The 24,088-nt window shown below is 36.2% G+C and overlaps 1 protein-coding gene and 1 long non-coding RNA gene across 3 annotated transcripts in view; both read right to left on the reverse strand.

The window, feature by feature from the left end:
- Positions 1-8,185: 8,185 nt before the first annotated feature.
- LOC117326579 lies at positions 8,186-11,702 on the reverse strand. Its single transcript, XR_004532481.1, has 2 exons — positions 9,938-11,702; positions 8,186-9,898 (listed from the first exon to the last, which is right to left on the reverse strand). It is a non-coding gene; the product is annotated as an uncharacterized LOC117326579 (long non-coding RNA).
- A 780-nt stretch (positions 11,703-12,482) lies between these two features.
- Positions 12,483-24,088, reverse strand: part of LOC117326562 (leucine-rich repeat serine/threonine-protein kinase 1-like) — a 53,955-nt gene continuing 42,349 nt past the window's right edge. For both annotated transcript variants that reach the window (XM_033883330.1, XM_033883322.1), the window contains 11 exons: positions 23,251-23,322; positions 22,569-22,805; positions 22,051-22,302; positions 19,120-19,242; positions 17,792-18,008; positions 17,486-17,613; positions 15,674-15,771; positions 14,904-15,149; positions 14,533-14,723; positions 13,929-14,045; positions 12,483-13,808 (listed from right to left, as the gene is read on the reverse strand). In XM_033883330.1, the coding sequence (XP_033739221.1) occupies positions 13,423-13,808; positions 13,929-14,045; positions 14,533-14,723; positions 14,904-15,149; positions 15,674-15,771; positions 17,486-17,613; positions 17,792-18,008; positions 19,120-19,242; positions 22,051-22,302; positions 22,569-22,805; positions 23,251-23,322 (2,067 nt within the window). In that variant the 3' untranslated portion in view covers positions 12,483-13,422. The remainder of the gene's footprint in view (positions 13,809-13,928; positions 14,046-14,532; positions 14,724-14,903; positions 15,150-15,673; positions 15,772-17,485; positions 17,614-17,791; positions 18,009-19,119; positions 19,243-22,050; positions 22,303-22,568; positions 22,806-23,250; positions 23,323-24,088) is intronic.

Consider the following 24,088-nt stretch of genomic DNA (forward strand, 5'->3'; position numbering starts at 1 on the left):
AGGAACAATTTATCTGACCATTTTTGGAGCTTGTCTAGATCTGCTTGTAAATTAGAGTTATCATTATTATTGTAAATCTTTGTATCATACGCGAATAGGTATGTTTTTGCGTTAACAGTTGTCGGAAGGTCGTTGATGTAAAGTACAAAAGGGCACGGCCCTAAGACGCTTCCCTGGAGGATTCCACTTGTTACCTCCATCCAATTAGACATTTCTCCGTTTACTGTTAAGCGTTGTTTCCTGTTTGTTAAGAAATTTTGAATCCATTTGATTATTTCTGTTGATAGTCCGTATGTCTTTAATTTGTTTATAAGCCGTAGATGTGGGACAGTGTCAAAGGCTTTCATGAAATCTAGGTAAACTGTTTGGATTGGCCCTCCCTGATTGATAACCTCTGTCCAGTCATGCAATACTTCAGGCATATTTCTTGACGGACCTTCAAATGTTAATACATGCCTTGAAAGTCTTTGTCAAAGCTCATCTGAAAACAACAAAAATCACCAGGTCCATCATTATTTCATAAACGAACAATTCTGGTCCAACCGTTTGCACCGCGATCTGGACATACTCATTGATAAATGATTCTATATTAAATCTAATCATTATGCTTTATATCAGGCAGGAATCGTGTTACGATTGTTAACGGGCTACTGTACATATACTGGCAAAGCCAAATTATAAAAATCGTGTTCCAGAAATACTTAGCCCCACATCTCAAATGATCCTAAACATTGGACTTGTACTGCTGAAGAGGAAGGTTTAAGAGACCAATTGATACAGCGTCTACCTATGTCTTAATTCTTCTATAGCTTTCTTAGTAGTAGGAGTTCCAAAGCTCAAATACTGGAATATACAATACTTTTTAAAACTTGATATATGACTCAAACCATTAGGATGAATACAGATACGTAGAATTGAGTTTCAGATAGTTCTTTTTTTTTTCAACAAAAGTAACTATACTGGATTATAAGTTACTAGTAAACGTTATCCCAGCGTACTGCGAGGCGTTTGGAATTTCATTAAAACCGATTTTACATTTTGAAAACAAAAAACATCATTTTTGGACATTGACGTTAAAACTGAAATATTACTGAAGAGTTCTGAGCAGAATTAAAGTTGAGACGCCAATGAGTTGAATACGTGGAAGTCCTTTTGATGCTGACAATACTAGGGTGTCGTCAGTAAGGAGTACATACACATGGTACATGGATATCTTTAACCAATAGTCCATTACCTAGTCTATACAATTCATTTGCTAGATCGTCAAGCATGACGAGGAAGCACAAAGCAGAGGGAACTATAGGCCTTGGCCTATGGAGCCATCGAAAAGCACCAACGAATGAATTATATAAAATTCTCCATAACTTACCATTAAATCCTTATCTATACGCTTTATAAGACAATCCTTTAATCCATAGTCTTTTCATACGCCTTTTTAATATCAAGAAAAGCTGCGGCTACTAAACACGCATGCTATCACGGTTGAGCAATAATCTTGATCTTGACAGCAGTATTGTCACATCAGAAGAGAATACCAAGGCTGACATTTTCAATTCTGTGAACTCCACGACCACGAGAGCAATGATGATGATGGTCATGACCTAGAAAAGTGTTACTGTAACATGAAACTTGTGTATACGAAGTGTACATGTAAATGCAACACTACATGTAAAGAAATTCAAGCATTACCCGTATTGGAAATGTCGTCAGGTCAAATCAATGCATGCTAGGATGAGAAATATCGGGTTACTCTGGATTAGTGAAGGTTGACCAAGAGATTTTAAGTTCAAATCCTATTTGAATTATAAATTAGTTAAGAATGTTTTTCGCGATTGATTAAACACTTGCCCGCGAAGAATACGAGCGTAAACTTCAGTTTGTGGATTTGGGGTCGTTAGCAGACATTGGCATCTTTTATCAAGCCGTGCAAAGGTAGAGGTCTATAGGAAAAAAAGTCGCACTTGTGTGAATTGTTTGTAAACGGTTAATATCGCGCGACCAAGATGTTTTGAGACAAGTGTGGTACGAACATTTTAATAGAATTGCACGTTCGTCCCAAAAGTCCATCCAATATTGAAAATGCCGTAAATAACATGAGTGATGAAAGCTGTATGATTATGTGATCATACTTGAAGTATAACGTGCTATGATTGTGCTACGGTAAAGCAGGGGGAATGTGGGTTGGTATTAGAGCATATAAAATATACCAGTAGCAAAATGACGGGAAGAACATAAATATATATACAGAAGATGGCACCAATAGCTGGTCAGTCATAGACAACCTACCGCCTTTATTCGCTTGTCATCAATACGGATACCGGATACCATAGAACAAGAGCACAATGGGACTATTGCACACCTGTTCTGCATGCAGTTATGAATTAATTAGTAATGACTTATCATTACTTGGATGATTTATCATCGTTGTACGATTTCATTCACTTTGGTAACTGTTAAAGAGGCTTACCCGCAGACGGACCGGTAAACGGCACATCTCCGATCACTAAATAAACTTCAGTACACGTTTCTATGTGACAAAATTAGAGGCTTTCCGACTTTATTTCTTGAAAACAATTACAGAATATGTATTTAAAAGACGTTTTAAAACTCACCCTGAGAGGGAAATGTATGGAATATAACGGCAAATCTTCTTTGTAAATCGCCGCTGCCTTTGAAGTTATCACTGTGCGGCACTGTGCACGTGCTTGTTTCTTTGATGTGTCAATCAAATTAGACTCCACTTTATAGCGGGGACTTATTGCGGGTTGCGATTAAATAAATAATATTTAAAAAATGAGGTTTTAATATCACTTTTCAGCGTTTTATAAGGAAAATAAAATGAAAAACTCAACAATTCCAACAATCTGTCATGTGTAAAAAATCTTTTTCTATTAGCCATTTTTTTCTGATCTCTCTGCGGTAAAGCCTCTTTAATGTCTTGTACAATCCCAGGAATTTTGGTATATGACTGATATAATGTTTTATGGTCACACTATCTGCTCATAGTTGATTATAGAAAAAGTTTTCTAAAAAAACATCAATAAAACCCACTCAGTGACACAGTCAAAGAATTAATCAATTTTCTAAACTTTGAAATAGTTTTAATAAGTCATTGGTTTCATCAACAAGGGCCAAATAGGCCCGAACAGCTCACCTGCTATCAAGTGATCCTTTTAATACATAAACATAATTAAGAACAAGTGTATCAGAGACCAGATGTAAGATCTCAGGGCCTCGAGATTATTTGAAAGGGTGTCTTTTAAATATTTGACCAACCTAAGTCTTTCAAACTTAAATCATGGTCAAGATCATTCCTTTGAACAAACATCCTAGCCTTCACCAAGTATGCTACAAGCCAAATATCAGATCTCTGGATCTTTTGGTTATTGAGAAGTTGTTTTAAAGATTTTAGACTAATTGACCCCTGTGACGTTGAATGTAGGTCAAGGCCATTCATTTGAATAAACTTAGTAGCCCTTTACCCCAGCATGCTACAGACTCAATATCAAGTCACTGGGCCTCTTGGTTATTGAGAAGGCGTTTAAACATTTAAGCCTATTCGACCCCTGTGACCTTGAATGTAAGTCAAAGTCATTCATTTGAATAAACTTAGTAGCCCTTTACCCCAGCATGCTACAGACTAAATATCATGTCCCTGGGCATCTTGGTTATTGAGAAATATTTGGGCAGGTGAGCTTAAGGTAGCACACCACAGTAAGACAGCCTGGCCATGGGCAATTTTTTTGTTAAGCAAATAACTCCTGTATTATGATATGTATAAAAAATGAAAAAATAAATGTACACTATAATTGGTATATCCAGTATGAAGTAGTACATACAGGCTTCACATTTATTAAAACAAAAATCAATAAATTGGTTCCGGATTTTAAATATCCGGATTTTCCGAACGTGTGTTTACACAGGAAATTTAGTTTCGCCTACAGCGCAAAATGGAAGCCCACAGAAAAGGTAAGATAGCGGAAAAACTTAATTTACAACATATGTCCAAACAAGATTAATTCTGTCTTTGGGATAGAGATATTTAATTTTAAATAGATTTCAGAAAAAAAATTGTGTAGAGAATTGTGCCATTTTGGGTCAAATATCATCATATTTTTGCAATTTTTGAGAATTTTTTAAGCTGTTACCATGGTATTAACAGCTCTAAAAATCACAGAAAATATCAGTTTACTTATCCTTCAGAGCTCTATTAAAATTGCAAATGTTGTACAGATTTCAAATATATATACTTTATTAGAGGTTATATGTAAGGTTAACTGGCAATGTTTACATATCTAAAGCATGTGCCATATTTTTCAGAATTTGGCATTTTTACTGTACACTGCTAACTTATAAGGGCTGAAAAATGTTATTTTTTGGAAATTGTGCTTAATTATGCTTGATTAAGCTTCATTTTAGTTCATTATTACTCAAAAATGCATAAAAACAATTTAAAACTTGTTTATTATCAGGCTTGTCATATTAGAGGAATCAAGGGAGGTAACTCGCATATTTACCCATTTTAAGGGTGGGTTAATTAAGCATAATGTTAATGAGTCAGTGTAAATTGAAAAGATATTCTATGTTTTATAACAAACCCAAAATAACTTATTGGGTATCTAACAAACCATATAGACTGAATTCTGGTTTGTTTTACCTGATTTATTACCCCGTATCCATGGAAACTATTACAGTAAGTGTTATTTTTTGAAATATTTGGTGAAACCATTATTTTCAATTTATTTATACATTGGTAAGCATGTAATTTCAATTGATGGAGTGTACGGTTGATACAATATTGTCAATTATTGTCACTTCCTTCGGTTAAGCAGAAAAAATAGCATTTTCCGCATAAAATGGGATCAGCGGACACTTTCATATGATCATTGGTACATATCTGAATTACCGGGGTGGAAACAGATGACTGTGATGTCATAGGCATGACATTTTGAAATCTTGGATGTCATGTCATGATTTATCAGTTAGAATATTGCATGTGTTGCTAAGCTGAGGTTTGGAAAGGAATTTGGTTATTTATTATGACACCATTGAGTATTTATGACGTCATAGATACCATCTGATGACGTCATAGTTACTGATGACGTCATGGTAACTATGACGTCATATTACAAGGCTAAATTTGATAGTTGTATAGTATTTTTTGCTTGATTACATGCACAGAGACTCAAAGTACCACATTCAACTCAAAACACAACTTTATTCAAGAGATATACAGAATTATGGGAGTTTTCATCTTTAAAATTACCTCCCCTTATTACTGGATTGGGAGAAAAAGTTGTCAAAATACACCTCTCAGGGAAATCAGCAATACTCGGTGACTAATAAAGATACACAGTAACCCGATATGTCATTTTGTTCGTCGGAACATATTCTAGACATTCATGGGGTTTTTAGTAAAATTAGAATTAACAAAAGTGATGTATAAGGTAGCACACCACAGTAAGACAGCCTGGCCATGGGCAATTTTTTTGTTAAGCAAATAACTCCTGTATTATGATATGTATAAAAAATGAAAAAATAAATGTACACTATAATTGGTATATCCAGTATGAAGTAGTACATACAGGCTTCACATTTATTAAAACAAAAATCAATAAATTGGTTCCGGATTTTAAATATCCGGATTTTCCGAACGCGTGTTTACACAGGAAATTTAGTTTCGCCTACAGCGCAAAATGGAAGCCCACAGAAAAGGTAAGATAGCGGAAAAACTTAATTTACAACATATGTCCAAACAAGATTAATTCTGTCTTTGGGATAGAGATATTTAATTTTAAATAGATTTCAGAAAAAAAATTGTGTAGAGAATTGTGCCATTTTGGGTCAAATATCATCATATTTTTGCAATTTTTGAGAATTTTTTAAGCTGTTACCATGGTATTAACAGCTCTAAAAATCACAGAAAATATCAGTTTACTTATCCTTCAGAGCTCTATTAAAATTGCAAATGTTGTACAGATTTCAAATATATATACTTTATTAGAGGTTATATGTAAGGTTAACTGGCAATGTTTACATATCTAAAGCATGTGCCATATTTTTCAGAATTTGGCATTTTTACTGTACACTGCTAACTTATAAGGGCTGAAAAATGTTATTTTTTGGAAATTGTGCTTAATTATGCTTGATTAAGCTTCATTTTAGTTCATTATTACTCAAAAATGCATAAAAACAATTTAAAACTTGTTTATTATCAGGCTTGTCATATTAGAGGAATCAAGGGAGGTAACTCGCATATTTACCCATTTTAAGGGTGGGTTAATTAAGCATAATGTTAATGAGTCAGTGTAAATTGAAAAGATATTCTATGTTTTATAACAAACCCAAAATAACTTATTGGGTATCTAACAAACCATATAGACTGAATTCTGGTTTGTTTTACCTGATTTATTACCCCGTATCCATGGAAACTATTACAGTAAGTGTTATTTTTTGAAATATTTGGTGAAACCATTATTTTCAATTTATTTATACATTGGTAAGCATGTAATTTCAATTGATGGAGTGTACGGTTGATACAATATTGTCAATTATTGTCACTTCCTTCGGTTAAGCAGAAAAAATAGCATTTTCCGCATAAAATGGGATCAGCGGACACTTTCATATGATCATTGGTACATATCTGAATTACCGGGGTGGAAACAGATGACTGTGATGTCATAGGCATGACATTTTGAAATCTTGGATGTCATGTCATGATTTATCAGTTAGAATATTGCATGTGTTGCTAAGCTGAGGTTTGGAAAGGAATTTGGTTATTTATTATGACACCATTGAGTATTTATGACGTCATAGATACCATCTGATGACGTCATAGTTACTGATGACGTCATGGTAACTATGACGTCATATTACAAGGCTAAATTTGATAGTTGTATAGTATTTTTTGCTTGATTACATGCACAGAGACTCAAAGTACCACATTCAACTCAAAACACAACTTTATTCAAGAGATATACAGAATTATGGGAGTTTTCATCTTTAAAATTACCTCCCCTTATTACTGGATTGGGAGAAAAAGTTGTCAAAATACACCTCTCAGGGAAATCAGCAATACTCGGTGACTAATAAAGATACACAGTAACCCGATATGTCATTTTGTTCGTCGGAACATATTCTAGACATTCATGGGGTTTTTAGTAAAATTAGAATTAACAAAAGTGATGTATAAGGTAGCACACCACAGTAAGACAGCCTGGCCATGGGCAATTTTTTTGTTAAGCAAATAACTCCTGTATTATGATATGTATAAAAAATGAAAAAATAAATGTACACTATAATTGGTATATCCAGTATGAAGTAGTACATACAGGCTTCACATTTATTAAAACAAAAATCAATAAATTGGTTCCGGATTTTAAATATCCGGATTTTCCGAACGCGTCTTTGGGATAGAGATATTTAATTTTGGGTCAAATATCATCATATTTTTGCAATTTTTGAGAATTTTTTAAGCTGTTACCATGGTATTAACAGCTCTAAAAATCACAGAAAATATCAGTTTACTTATCCTTCAGAGCTCTATTAAAATTGCAAATGTTGTACAGATTTCAAATATATATACTTTATTAGAGGTTATATGTAAGGTTAACTGGCAATGTTTACATATCTAAAGCATGTGCCATATTTTTCAGAATTTGGCATTTTTACTGTACACTGCTACCTAAGATGACAGAAAATCATGTGGATGTACAGGAGTATGGGAGTATGTCTGACTATATTTAGACTGATTGACCACTGCTTACAATTCCTCTTCTGATCAGTTCTCCTGGTAACTACTGATCATGACCTGATGTGGATGGCCTGTAGGTGATGGAGCTATCATTTGAATCTGACATTACCTGTTATTTTGTGTGATGGATGTCAGGTCTTCGGTAGAGCTCCTCTGATGTGCATCATTCTGATTAATAAGAGCTAGTTACTTCCCTTTGTTTTACTTTGTCAGTATGGTATAGTTTGACAGCCAATGGAGGCAGAGAATGATTATGCATCTAATGTGCAGTTTTGTCGATTTTATCTGTTTAGCCAATTTGAATAAGAAAATATGTTTCCTATTGCAAACAATTTTGGCTGTTTTGCAGTGTACGTAGTACACATTATTGAAAACATTTAGACAGTTAGCTGGTACATGATGTTCATTATGTGTAAAAATAAACCAGTCAGATTGTATGTTCATGGTTTTTAATAAATAACTGTTTTCACTACACAAAGAAGACATTGGAAGAAGGATTTATGACTTAATAATTTTCTTGAACAACAAAAGAAATATGGTACACACATGCAGTCTAAAAAATGTGGTCATGAGTAATTATCAATTTGCCCCATCAAGAGACTACTATACTTTTGTGGCATATTGTGGTACATCATCACCACTTAAACTGATACATTGATCAGCAACAAAATATTCAGGTTACTAAAAATTTGTTTCAAGACCCTTATTTTCTTAAAACAACCTTGATCAGAATATCCGATAAATAATGTATAGAGAAAATTTAATTGTAAAAATTCAGGTCATAACAGCTCGAGTTGTACTCAGATTATAAAACACATGTATCACAATGTAAATAACAACTACCAGAGCATTTGTAATATATGTTACTCATGTAGGAATGTGGTATATTCTGTACCTAACATTATAACATTACAAATACTCTGTAGGTATAGCCAAACCTGTGTATAAAGGCCACTCAAGAGATCAGAGAAAAATGTCACATTGTGAACCAAAACTTGTGGCCTTTATAGAAAGGTTTGGTATAAATAAGTGGCCTTTAAGGCAGGTTTAACCACCAGAAATAAACATTACAGGTATACAATATATAAATAAAGCAAGCTGATAAAAAACCAAACAAATGAAAACTGATGAAAATAAACAAAAAGCTGCTACAGCCACAGTATTCTTTTAATATTATGCTTAGACACAGTAATTGTAATACTTTATCATACTGACCATACATGTCATACCTTTTGAGACCATTAAGGGAGATTGATGATTATTTTAAAGGATTTTGGCCTAAAATAGGAGATTTGTACGCAACACGAATAACAACATGTTTACTCAATTTTAAAGCAATAAATAAATTTGAAAGTTAAAAAGGGCAATTATATTTATTGGTCTAGTAGATATAATAATAATGACTATGTAACACGAAAGGTAAAAGCTTGCTTGTAGATGAAGAAGACAAGCTGGTTCACTAATTAGTTTGGATTTTTCTCACTCACACATTACTAATAATAATAGCACTTCGTCTCACTCACACACTACTAATACCTATAACAGTACTTTGTCTCACTCACACACAACTAATACCTATAACAGCACTTTGTCTCACTCACACACTACTAATACCTATAACAGCACTTTGTCTCACTCACACACAACTAATACCTATAACAGCACTTTGTCTCACTCACACACTACTAATACCTATAACAGCACTTCGTCTCACTCACACACTACTAATACCTATAACAGCACTTTGTCTCACTCACACACTACTAATACATGTACCTATAACAGTACTTTGTCTCACTCACACACTACTAATACCTATAACAGCACTTTGTCTCACTCACACACTACTAATACCTATAACAGCACTTTGTCTCACTCACACACTACTAATACATGTACCTATAACAGTACTTTGTCTCACTCACACACTACTAATACCTATAACAGCACTTTGTCTCACTCACACACTACTAATACCTATAACAGCACTTTGTCTCACTCACACACTACTAATACATGTACCTATAACAGTACTTTGTCTCACTCACACACAACTAATACCTATAACAGCACTTTGTCTCACTCACACACAACTAATACCTATAACAGCACTTTGTCTCACTCCCACACTACTAATACATGTACCTATAACAGCACTTTGTCTCACACACACACAACTAATACCTATAACAGCACTTTGTCTCACTCACACACTACTAATACATGTACCTATAACAGCACTTTGTCTCACACACACACAACTAATACCTATAACAGCACTTTGTCTCACTCACACACAACTAATACCTATAACAGCACTTTGTCTCACTCCCACACTACTAATACCTATAACAGCACTTTGTCTCACTCACACACTACTAATACATGTACCTATAACAGCACTTTGTCTCACTCCCACACTACTAATACCTATAACAGCACTTTGTCTCACTCACACACTACTAATACCTATAACAGCACTTTGTCTCACTCCCACACTACTAATACCTATAACAGCACTTTGTCTCACTCACACACTACTAATACCTATAACAGCACTTTGTCTCACTCACACACAACTAATACCTATAACAGCACTTTGTCTCACTCACTCACTACTAATACCTATAACAGCACTTTGTCTCACTCCCACACTACTAATACCTATAACAGCACTTTGTCTCACTCACACACAACTAATACCTATAACAGCACTTTGTCTCACTCACTCACTACTAATACCTATAACAGCACTTTGTCTCACTCCCACACTAATACCTATAACAGCACTTTGTCTCACGTGTACAAATGCAGTCCTAATGGAAATGTCTTGTCACAAGAAACACACATGTCAAATACCTATGATATATCCTCATTACTTTTTTTGACATAATCAAAACATTAATCTAGCTGTCTTATTGATGTTGCCGAGGACGTCGACAACACCTTTCCAGGGTTTTGTTATAGCTAATTACCTTGACACCATCTCAACCAACTAAAATGTGGATCAAGCAAACTTGCTTACAGACAGATACCTTGAGACAGATGTTTCTACTACATAGCTATACCCCCTCTTTACTAAGTTGGGGGTATAATAAATTGATTACTACATAGCTATACCCCATCTTTACTAAGTCGAGGGTATAATAAATTGATTACTATATAGCTATACCCATCTTTACTAAGTCGAGGGTATAATAAATTGATTACTACATAGCTATACCCCCTCTTTACTAAGTCAGGAGTATAATAACTTGATTACTATATAGTTATATCCCCTCTTTACTAAGTCGAGGTGTAATAAATTGATTTGAACATGACATGTGGATAACAGAAATGAAGTCAGAAAAGTGATGACATTGATGGACCATACCTACCTATGTACAGGCCCTCAATGACTTGTATCAGAGGTGATAATAAACAAGAGGCCACAAAAACAGCGGATGGATTTTTCAATAAAACTTTAATGCTTTCTGTCATGGTTTATTTTCCAGGTTTTAGGGTAGGGTCTGTTGCCATTGAATATTTGGACAGAATAAAATATCAACAAATCAACAAAAATAAAAAAAAATAAATCAGGCTGTTTATGTCATAAGCATATTAATATGATAATACAATGTAATTGCACTTTACCCTTGCCTAGAGGAAATTTCATAAACAGTCAAAAACTGTAAATGTATTTTTATCATTACCTATTTTTTTTCATTTAAATCTTGACATTATCGATATACTTCAGAATTTTGAACTGAATAAATTGTTATTAGTTCAATTTTTTCATAATTCAATAACGTAGTCGTTGTAGGCCTAGGTGTACATCTACATAGTATCTGTTGTAGGTGTACATCTACATAGTATCTGTTGTAGGTGTACATCTACATAGTATCTGTTGTAGGTGTACATATACATAGTATCTGTTGTAGGTATACATATACATAGTATCTGTTGTAGGTGTACATCTACATAGTATCTGTTGTAGGTGTACATATCTACATAGTATCTGTTGTAGGTGTACATATACATAGTATCTGTTGTAGGTGTACATCTACACAGTATCTGTTGTAGGTGTACATCTAAATAGTATCTGTTGTAGGTGTACATCTACATAATATCTGTTGTAGGAGTACATCTACATAGTATCTGTTGTAGGTGTACATCTACATAGTATCTGTTGTAGGTGTACATATACATAGTATCTGTTGTAGGTGTACATCTAAATAGTATCTGTTGTAGGTGTACATATACATAGTATCTGTTGTAGGTGTACATCTACATAGTATCTGTTGTAGGTGTACATATACATAGTATCCGTTGTAGGTATACATACATAGTATCTGTTGTAGGTGTACATCTACATAGTATCTGTTGTAAAAAATTAAATAATACAATGTATCTATTTAAATAATTATCATGGATGGAATGCAATGTTTTGATGCTCTGAAAAAATACAACTATGATAATGTACATTGAAGGTGTGAATAAAAAAGCTGAACTATTTTTTCGATTTAACAACTCACAAAATCTGTTAAACAAAACAAGTTGGCTGCTGTGTGACACAGTTCTAATCCTCAACAGAGGTGGTGTGACACAGTTCTAATCCTCAACAGAGGTGGTGTGACACTGTTCTAATCCTCACCAGAGGTGGTGTGACACTGTTCTAATCCTCACCAGAGGTGGTGTGACACAGTTCTAATCCTCACCGGAGGTGGTGTGACACTGTTCTAATCATCACCAGAGGTGGTGTGACACAGTTCTAATCCTCAACAGAGGTGGTGTGACACAGTTCTAATCCTCAACAGAGGTGGTGTGACACAGTTCTTATCCTCAACAGGTGGTGTGACACAGTTCTAATCCTCAACAGAGGTGGTGTGACACAGTTCTAATCCTCAACAGAGGTGGTGTGACACAGTTCTTATCCTCAACAGGTGGTGTGACACAGTTCTAATCCTCAACAGAGGTGGTGTGACATAGTTCTTATCCTCAACAGGTGGTGTGACACAGTTCTTATCCTCACCAGAGGTGGTGTGACACAGTTCTAATCATCACCAGAGGTGGTGTGACACAGTTCTAATCATCACCAGAGGTGGTGTGACACAGTTCTAATCCTCAACAGAGGTGGTGTGACACAGTTCTTATCCTCAACAGGTGGTGTGACACAGTTCTAATCCTCAACAGAGGTGGTGTGACACAGTTCTAATCCTCAACAGAGGTGGTGTGACACAGTTCTAATCCTCAACAGAGGTGGTGTGACATAGTTCTTATCCTCAACAGGTGGTGTGACACAGTTCTTATCCTCACCAGAGGTGGTGTGACACAGTTCTAATCATCACCAGAGGTGGTGTGACACAGTTCTAATCCTCAACAGAGGTGGTGTGACACAGTTCTTATCCTCAACAGGTGGTGTGACACAGTTCTAATCCTCAACAGAGGTGGTGTGACACAGTTCTAATCCTCAACAGAGGTGGTGTGACACAGTTCTAATCATCACCAGAGGTGGTGTGACACAGTTCTAATCATCACCAGAGGTGGTGTGACACAGGTTAAATCCACAACGGAGATGATGTGATGCATTTTGAATCCTCAACAGGTGGTTCAATATATTTTTTGGCTCCTCAACCATGGTATGAACCAGTGTGTATAGATATCTCTCCTGCAATGATTTTACATTTTGATCAATAGAATTCCCAGTCCTTAGCAAACCATGAGAGAATGTAAGTGTCTTTTTCCTGTGGCTGCAACTGTTTGAACTCGACAGGGTCTGGATAGCTGTCTGTACTCTCCTCACTGTTGATAACTGACTTGAAGTTAATGAGAGGCATGTAGCCCTTACCAACGGTCACCATGCCTGACACCCCCTCTCCTTCAGAATCACTGCTGTCATTGCGTCCATGAAACAGTGGTAAAATGAGTTTAACAAAAAAATCCTGATTGTTATGACAACGAAATATTGAGTGCGGCAGAAGGGTGACAGCATTTGCAACAATGATGCAGCCCCAGGTGGTTCCAGCATAGAGATACTTATCTAGGATACTGAGGGCAGTCACTAGATACCTACTCACTGCAACAGACAAAATATATCAGTGTTATTTCAGAACCAAATGTATTGCTTTGACATTAATAAATTCAATGTGGCTTACTGATGTCAGTAATATGTTACAAATTAGACCCATACACATACCTCCTGAACCTTCTGTAGAATGGACAAATTGACCCTCCGTGGCTGGGACAAGATGGCTACAGTCAAGCTTACACTCAGTCTGTCTACTCCATGTATTCCACTTATGTATAATTGTACCTAGTCAACATAGTAATAGTTCATTAGATTTATAAAAAAAGTCAATGTCATTAGGTTATACAGAAGTCAAGGTCATCAGCTTACATAAACAGAAGTCAAGGTCATCAGTTTACATAAACAGAAGTCAATGTCATCAGCTTTCACAAACAGAAGTCAAGGTCATAAGCTTACATAAACAGAAGTCAAGGTCATCAGCTTTCATTAACAGAAGTCAAGGTCATCAACTTTCATTTAACAGAAGTCAATGTCATCAGCCTAAGTTACATAAACAAGTTCATCAACTTTCATAAACAAAAGTCAAGGTCATCAGTTTACATAAACAGAAGTCAAGATCATCATTTTATAAAAAATATAAAATTTAATGTCATTAGCTCTATACAATAGTGAATTCCTCCGTTGTGGTGATGTATTACGGTTAACTTATTTGGTAATACAATTAGTGTAGATATTTCTGGCCACTGTTACAGTAGGAGTGTTGTTGACTTACTAGGGAAGACGTAGGACCAGACAGCATCATTCCTGTGATCTGTTATGTTGGTCTCTATAAAGGTACACTGTTTGCTCTGACCACTGTTGGGGTGACTCAGTATCTCTTCAGGGTCCGATACTCCAGGGAAGTCTCCACTGAGGTCAAACACTGCAATCCTAGCCTCACCTTGACCAACCCATAACTCCAACCTATGATAAAAAGCACCACATGTTTATTACAAGGGCTTTACTATTTACATGTTGTTCTGAGGAAATGGGTAAGCATGATGATTGGCTAAAATATAATAAGAACATCTTCATGGGTGATGGACAGAGAGAGTGGGATTCATTCATAATCATAATGAGGACAACAAACATCGGTATACTCACTTTGTACCGGATTGTACTACTGAAGCACACAGGGCACGACTCTGCAGCTTAACCTTGGTATGAGTGTACTTCTTCCGGTCACCCCGAGTTAGAAACTTAACAACTGTCAAACTTTTCTTCATCATTGATGTGAACACAAATAAAACACAGCCTCCATTTCTCCCTGGTAAGTATTTTCCATAGAGTGACTGTTCAATATCAGATAGGTCAAGCTGGACAACATCAACTTCCTTAGTGGTCAGACAACTGAAACAAGCACATCTCCATGGTTAACACCTGATAATGCTATAATATGATATGTCAAATCACTATCATCAACGCTCACTTATTTCCTTATAATACTCTGACATTAATATTTGAAGTTGTTATGAACCAAAGTTTCTAATTTCTATAATATGGTTGACTCAATTTAATATCAGATATCACAATAATGTCACATTTGTGTTAATATCATGGTAATATAGACATACATGCGTGTACATTTAATTTTAGCATGTGATCCCTAAATATGAATTTGCTGGTCATTTCCCAAATCAAAGCATGAAGAATGATGTTTTCTTCTGTAATAGCTCCAGTAGTCATCTTTCACACCTTGGTATGATAAAGCAATATGTACGGCATTAAAATAAATTGACTTATTAAAGGTTGCGTTTTCTTTTAATCCCAAACTTTCCTGGCCTACACTCTTCTACTGAACAATATTAGGAGTGCTGACCCTCCAGGTACAATTGTTCCCATCCATCTTTGATGGTAAACTGGTGACTACTTACTCATACACATGGACTTTGTGCTGGTTATCTACGACCCAGACTGTCTCCTCCACAGCCACAAGTCTCTGTATGTGGACTCCTGCGTCACACAAGTGTGCCTGTAACATAGAGACGTGCATGTATTAACTTGTTCCTGATACAATATATATACTTTAGGAATAATTATAATAATTTTGCGTTTTATATGCCACAATATCACAGCAATATATAGCCATCTCAAAGCGATTCGCGAATCATTATCTGTGGTTAAAGGGCCTTTATAAATTTAGCAACCAGACAATGTCTTTCTCAACTCCTTAGGAAGCATACAGCTGGAGCTGTCATTTCAGCACTAACAGCTTACACATGACATTTCTTGCTCCTTTACCACGTACTCATTTTCAAGGACACAACACAGTGCCGGTGTCGGGACTCGTACTAGTGACCCTTCAGTCACATGGCCCTGCATCCTACCACTATACACGTACCACTGTGCCTCCTTATACTCAAATTATAGTACATTATAGAATTTTAGACACTAAATTAGTGCCAATGTCGGTACAAGGTAAATTGAATGGTGAGTGGGCTGGGTGCTGCAATAATAGATAAATTACATCATCATGTAAAAAGGCACCCCATTTTGTGTACATCAGGGACAAATTCCAATAAACCAACAAACCTGCTCGGGCTAGAAATTCAAATACTGGACAGGCATTGAACTCTTTTGGTATATTTGATTTCTTTTATTTAAATCCTAAATACCTCCCCCACTAAGAACCAGGGTTATACTAAGACTTTTTGAACCAAATGACATTTACCATTGATTCAGTGACATTGACATATTTGGAAAATTGACTTCTTGTTTAATTCCAACCAAATTTGCTTCATAATGTCTTAACAAACTATTATTCAGTGATATCATACAATATGAGACCATGTTCTCTGATCCACTGACCCTGACCTCTGATACAATGACCTTGACCTTAAGTCAGTTCATTCATTGTTTATTTCTGAACAGTTTTGCTTCATCATTCCCTGTCAAAAGTTAAAATGCTCATCAGTAAAACTGCAAAATGTGACCTTGACTGACCCAGTGACCTTGACCTTTAGTTAGCTGATTTTTTGTTCAATTTTGGCAAACTCAGCTTCATAATGTCTTAACAAAAATATTTATCAGTGAAAAGATACACAATTTCACCATGACCTTTGACCCAGTTACCTTAACACTGACACCATGACTTTGAGCTTTGGTCAGTTGACTCCTTGTTTAGTTCTGGACAACTTTGCTTCATCATGTCATTACAAAATGTTCATATTTATCAAATGGAGAAACAAAACTTGACCTTCACTTTTGGGTCAAATGACCTTGACCTAGGACCTTTTTTTTTTTAACTAAGTGAACATTTTTGTGAACTGAAGATATTGACTAAATTTCATGTAAATCGGCCAATAGATTCCTTATCACCCGGGAATAAAATTTGTGGTCTTATAGATGTAAAATCTGTACAAAACAGAATACATTTTTTATGGTATGAGCTCGTGTAACACTATATCTTAAAACCCATAGTAAGCTTAAGTCTCTTTAACAAATTAATCATCATAACAGTGAATTGATAAATTCACACATCTACAATAATAACATTGAAAAAAAAAAAAAAAAATTACAGAAACTGCAGTTAGTACAAAAATCATTCCTTGTTTATGACTTATATAAGGTATAAGTACTATCACGATATCTATTAACTTACAGTAGAATTCATCATTTTGAGAAATTTCCACTGTTATAATGATTTTGCATATAAAAATCATAGATAAGGACAACAGCTGACATACCTTAACAGTAGAGCCTAGTAGATCTGTGTCGTAGCTGTATACATCGAGACAAGCATTGCCATTGTGTACAGTTGTACTGAGCCAAACCTGGGTATGTCTGGGAAGCTTCCGTATCTCCTCAGAGTCATCTACACAGGAAGATATATCAACAATAAAGTTTGGATAACAACAATTTGTTAATGAAAAAAAATTCTTTGAATGAATTTGATCCAATCAATGAAAATTGCTTGTGACTGCCAGGATTATATTTACCTCCTAATATCAAAACTATATAACATGTATCAGTAACCAGTGTTGTATTCATACCATACATATATGCATCCTCCTCATTGTAAGGTCCCACAGCCACGGAACAGCCAGCCAGTACACCCATGTCTGTATCCATGGAGACAGCGTCCATTAAATGTGTGAATTGTGGACAGCCAGCCACCTGTCGTATGCGTGCCGCTGAAGGGCGCTCACCAGGAAAGTGGGACCAGCACATACACATGAGGTCCAGGAAGTGTGCAGGGTACTGCTTCTCCTGGGGAATAAGGATGAAATAAGTTATGGTAGCTGGTACTGCTTCTCCTGAGGATTAAGGATGAAATAAGTTATGGCAGGTACCGATTCCCTCATATAATTATACTGGTCCTGCTATCATTATGCACTTCATCTTTTTATCATTTGATAAATTCCAATTATTATCAACACAACATCGTGTATGTTACTTATGGATTCCCTCATATAATTATACTGGTCCTGCTATCATTATGCACTTCATTTAATTATCATTTAATAAATCCCAATTATTATCAACACAACATCGTGTATGTTACTTATGGATTCCCTCATATAATTATACTGGTCCTGCTATCATTATGCACTTCATTTAATTATCATTTATTCTACCATGTTTGCTATGCAATGCCAGTTTTGATTGGTTTAAAACCATGTATCATTTTCCAATAACCCACGCTCGTGCCAATAATACACGGTTGGGAGTCACGGCTGTAACAATTTTATATATCTAATATTCATCCGATTTATTTAAGGTCTCCATAGCCTAGTGGGCTAATGGGTTAGTCTTTCATTAATTTTTGTCACGACGCGAGTTCGAATCCTACGGAGGCCCACTTTTTTTTTTTCTTATTTTTTTATCCCTTTTTTTTATTTTCAAAATCAATGCCATATGAAAGATGCTCTTGATCGTAGTACTGTATTGCCTGTATATTTCATCAACAAATAATGTAATACTCCAGAAATAAATCACAAGGTTTTCTCGGGGTTTCTTTGCTGTTTTTCTATTAGAAAGAGGTCGATCTAAGAACTAAACAGTACATGGTAGAATAGAAATAATCAACTTTGACTCGTGTATTGTTGCAGGATATACAACTCGGACTCGGATATTTTGCAATTTTAATTAATAACTCAGGCCTGCGGCCTTCGTTATTAATTTAATTGCAAAATATCCTCGTCCTCGTTGTATATCCTGCAATAATACACGAATCATCGTTAATTATTTCTTAAATAAATCCCAATTATTATCAACACAACATCGTGTATGTTACTTTCAAAAACTAAGATCTCTTGCTGCAAACATTTCTTCAATGCAATTTCAAAAGAAACTATACAACCTCATAACATCAACCCACCTTTGGCGAGATACAAGGGCGGCCATTCTGACAGATAAATAGCGTTGGGTTGGTCACATCCTCAAGGGGCTTGGAGCAAGTCAGCAACTCATATATAAACATTCCAAATGAAAAAATATCTACCTGCAATCAATGATTTATACATGTCAGCAATTTATACATGTCAGCAACTCGTACACTCCAAACAAGAAAATATCTACCTGTAATCAGGTATTTATACATGTCAGTAACTCGTACACTCCAAACGAGAAAATATCTACCTGTAATCAGTTATTTATACATGTCAGTAACTCGTACACTCCAAACGAGAAAATATCTACCTGTAATCAGGTATTTATACATGTCAGTAACTCGTACACTCCAAACGAGAAAATATCTACCTGTAATCAGTGATTTACACATATAGTTGCAAATCTGTTATTGAGAGAAAAGAAAAATTTTCAAATTGGTGTAATCTTAATAAAATTTAGAGGGGGGTATATCATATAGGCATCTAGGCCATATCATAGGGGTCTAGACTATATCATAGGGGTCTAGACTATATCATAGAGATCTAAACTATATCATAGGGGTCTAGACTATATCATAGAGATCTAGACTATATCATAGGGGTCTGGACTATATCATAGAGATCTAGACTATATCATAGGGGTCTAGACTATATTCAAGCAATCTAGACTATATCATAGGTGTCTGGACTATATCATAGGGGTCTAGACTACATCATAACTATTGCAATCTGCAAGGAAAGCTTGATAGAGTTTGGACATCCTTTCTAGGAACATACAGGACTACTGATTTACTAGTTAGTAATGGTGAACTGGACAGCCCTAACGGAAATCGGACAACTCTGTAGGGGAACCTTGCTGTCCAACCGTGTGAAATTAACTTATAAGGAGTATGACGCCTTTAAATATGTAATGGAACTACGGTAATAAGTAAAACTTTTATTTTGAAAAGTTATTAAGCAACTCAGCTGAAAAAGGTATTTTGGTTTAGTTTAGCTGTCTCCTTTGTGTGCGAGGATGTCTCCCTTGTGTGCGAGGATGTCTCCCTTGTGTGCGAGGGCTGTCTCCCTTCTGTGCGAGGGCTGTCTCCCTTGTGTGTGAGGGTTGTCTCCCTTGTGTGCACGGGTTGTCTCCCTTGTGTACGAGGGCTGTCTCCCTTGTGTGCGAGGGCTGTCTCCCTTGTGTGCGAGGGCTGTCTCCCTTATGTGCGAGGACTGTCTCCGTTGTGTGTGAGGACTGTCTCCCTTGTGTTTGAGGGTTGTCTCACTTGTGTGTGAGGACTGTCTCCCTTGTGTGCGAGGACTGTCTCTGTTGTGTGTGAGGACTGTCTCCGTTGTGTGTGAGGACTGTCTCCCTTGTGTTAGAGGGTTGTCTCCCCATTGTGTGAGGGCTGTCTCCCTTTTGTGCGAGGGCTGTCTCCCTTGTGTGCGAGATGCAGGAGTGCGGTGACTGTTGTGTGTTTGGGAAGCTGCTGTTCATGGTTTGTCTCCTTCTGGTAGCACGAAATGATGCCAACTTTATAGTGCTCTTCACTAAAGCATAATGCCAAAGACACACAGCAGGACATCCCACTTGGTCACATCATACTGACAACGAGCGAACCAATAATCACATTCACGAAACAACGGTGGAGCCAGTCATCCCATTCACGAAACAACCGTGGAGCCAGTCATCCCATTCACAAAACAACGGGCGAGCTAGTCATCCCATTCACAAAACAACGGTGGAACCAGTCATCCTATTCATGAAAATACAGAATAGCAGCTACCTTTTTTGATAGACTCTGGTCCAGGGGGACTAAACCCAAAGCCTTTCTTACAGGGGCAAACATTCAACTTAAGGCCAAAAGTGAGGCATTGTCAAGGGAGATATTAGGAAGAAGAAAGTGTTTAGAAAGAAAAGATCCAAAACCAACCTCTTATGAACATTTAATGGAGGCAGCAGGTACAATTCTTATGCCCTACCTGCATGGTTTTTGGGGTCTCCTTGTAGAACTTGGTGACTACCTCGCTGAACAATATACAAGAGGCCAATCCATGCCATCAAGAGCAATATAAGGGTAAAGTGTCTAGCCCAAGGACACAACCACAACAGCACAGACTGGCCCATTTCTCAGCTTCCTGAGAAACACAAACTGACACGGGTGTGGAGCACTGAACCATGCACCTTCACCTGAGGCTAGTCAGTAAAATAACTATTTCGTAATCTTTAAAACTGGATCTTTTTAAAGAGGAGGTTACATAATCGAGTAATACAAACCTTGATAAGATTTTTTTTAGAACATAAATATTATTAATAAGTACCAATGATAAAGGAAGTCCAGTACTGAATGAAAAGAACAATTATTATACCTGTTGTAGCATATCAATCTTGACCTTAATAAAGACATGAGACTTACACCTTAATAAAGACATGAGACTTACACCTTAATAAAGACATGAGACTTACACCTTAATAAAGACATGAGACTTACACCTGAATAAAGACATCAGACTTACACCTGAATAAAGACATCACACTTACACCTAAATAAAGACATCAGACTTACACCTGAATAAAGACATCACACTTACACCTGAATAAAGACATCACACTTACACCTGAATAAAGATATCACACTTACACCTAAATAAAGACATGAGACTTACACCTGAATAAAGACATGAGACTTACACCTAAATAAAGACATGAGACTTACACCTTAATAAAGACATGAGACTTACACCTTAATAAAGACATGAGACTTACACCTTAATAAAGACATGAGACTTACACCTTAATAAAGACATGAGACTTACACCTAAATAAAGACATGAGACTTACACCTAAATAAAGACATCAGACTTACACCTAAATAAAGACATCAGACTTACACCTAAATAAAGACATCAGACTTACACCTAAATAAAGACATTGGACTTACCAGCTCTGTGTAGGTATGCTTGCCAGCGTACTGGAGTATTTCTGGGGCTATGAAAGGTGGGGTACCTCCAAAGCCCTTGGTGCCAGAAGGTAGGGCAGAACGACTGATACCGTAGTCAGCCAGCTTGATGTAAACCATTCCAGTGTCACCTGTATTATCCATGAAAGGCATCTTCCACACTAAAACATTATCAGCCTTTAAGTCACGGTAGATCACCGAGCCGAAGTGTAGGTAGGCCAAGGCATCGGAAACCTGCAACAGAATTGTTCTGACACTTCAATATGTTATATACTTATATATATTTTATGTAAGTTTTACTGTCCAGTAAACTTGAGCTGAATGAAAAATAGTGTTACAGTGAGCATTACCTGAGTAATGTATATATATTTAAGGAATTCACAATCCTCAAGTTACAGTTAATTAGAAATAATCAATTTGTTTAATCATAAACTGCTTTCCTAACTTCTATTATTAATTACAATTTATAATGAGTTGCTTATATATAATAGCATTGTTACCTGTATAATAGTTTGTTTGATTGTGGCAACAGACAGTCTCTGACCCCCACTCTTGATTTTGTCGAGGATGCCCCTCAGGGAGCCATGTGGGGCAAGCTCCAGGATGAGCCCCAGGGGGGTGATGGAGAGCCCTATTAGAGGTACCATATGATGATGCTGGATGTCTTGGAGGATGGACACCTCCTGACGGGCTGTCAGGTATGCATCACATGCTCGCTGCATATACAGGTGATCCTTCTGTAACCAAGGTCAAGGTCACAATACACATGATCCACACAAAATGTTAAAATTTCTGCCACTAAGGTCAAGGTCACAATACAAATGATCCACACAATACACATAATTATTCTGCTACCTAGGTCAAGGTCACATCACATATGATCCACAAAATATATTTAATATTTTTGTCACAAAGGTCAAGGTCACAATACACATGATCTTTCTGATATTGAGGTCAAGGCCATTCATGCTGTATTACACAATCTGTAAATGAGTTAAAAATCATAAAACAACTGTTCACAAAATATTTCTGTCATCAAGTTCAAGTACAGGTGACCTTTCTACAACGAAGATCAAGGTCATGACAAAGGTAAACTTCTTGTTGATTAGCTTAACGTTATTATACTGACAATGTTTGTTACTAAGTGAAGTGCATGAAACAGTTAAAATCAAACATACAAACCTTACGATGATGACTGTCTTTGTGGGAAGCAAACAGAATCTTAACAGCTACATCACGCTTTGGCTCATCTATCTATAGACAAAATATACACATTACATATCTCGTCAGTGTAACACAATATACAACATGTACACATTACACGGCTCCTCAGTGTAACACAATATACAACATGTACAACATGTACACATTACATAGCTCCTCAGTGTAACACAATATACAACATGTACACATTACATGGCTCCTCAGTGTAACACAATATACAACATGTACACATTACACGGCTCCTCAGTGTAACACAATATACAACATTACACATTACATAGCTCCTCAGTGTAACACAATATACAACATGTACACATTACACGGCTCCTCAGTGTAACACAATATACAACATGTACACATTACATAGCTCCTCAGTGTAACACAATATACAACATGTACACATTACACGGCTCAACAGTGTAACACAATATACAACATGTACAACATGTACACATTACATAGCTCCTCAGTGTAACACAATATACAACATGTACACATTACATGGCTCCTCAGTGTAACACAATACATGTATACAACATGTACACATTACACGGCTCCTCAGTGTAACACAATATACAACATGTACACATTACATAGCTCCTCAGTGTAACACAATATACAACATGTACACATTACACGGCTCCTCAGTGTAACACAATATACAACATGTACACATTACATAGCTCCTCAGTGTAACACAATATACAACATTACACATTACATAGCTCCTCAGTGTAACACAATATACAACATGTACACATTACATAGCTCCTCAGTGTAACACAATATACAACAT

The sequence above is a fragment of the Pecten maximus genome, chromosome 1 (assembly GCF_902652985.1).
Source record: "Pecten maximus chromosome 1, xPecMax1.1, whole genome shotgun sequence".
In the NCBI taxonomy this organism is placed as follows: Eukaryota; Metazoa; Mollusca; class Bivalvia; order Pectinida; family Pectinidae; genus Pecten; species Pecten maximus.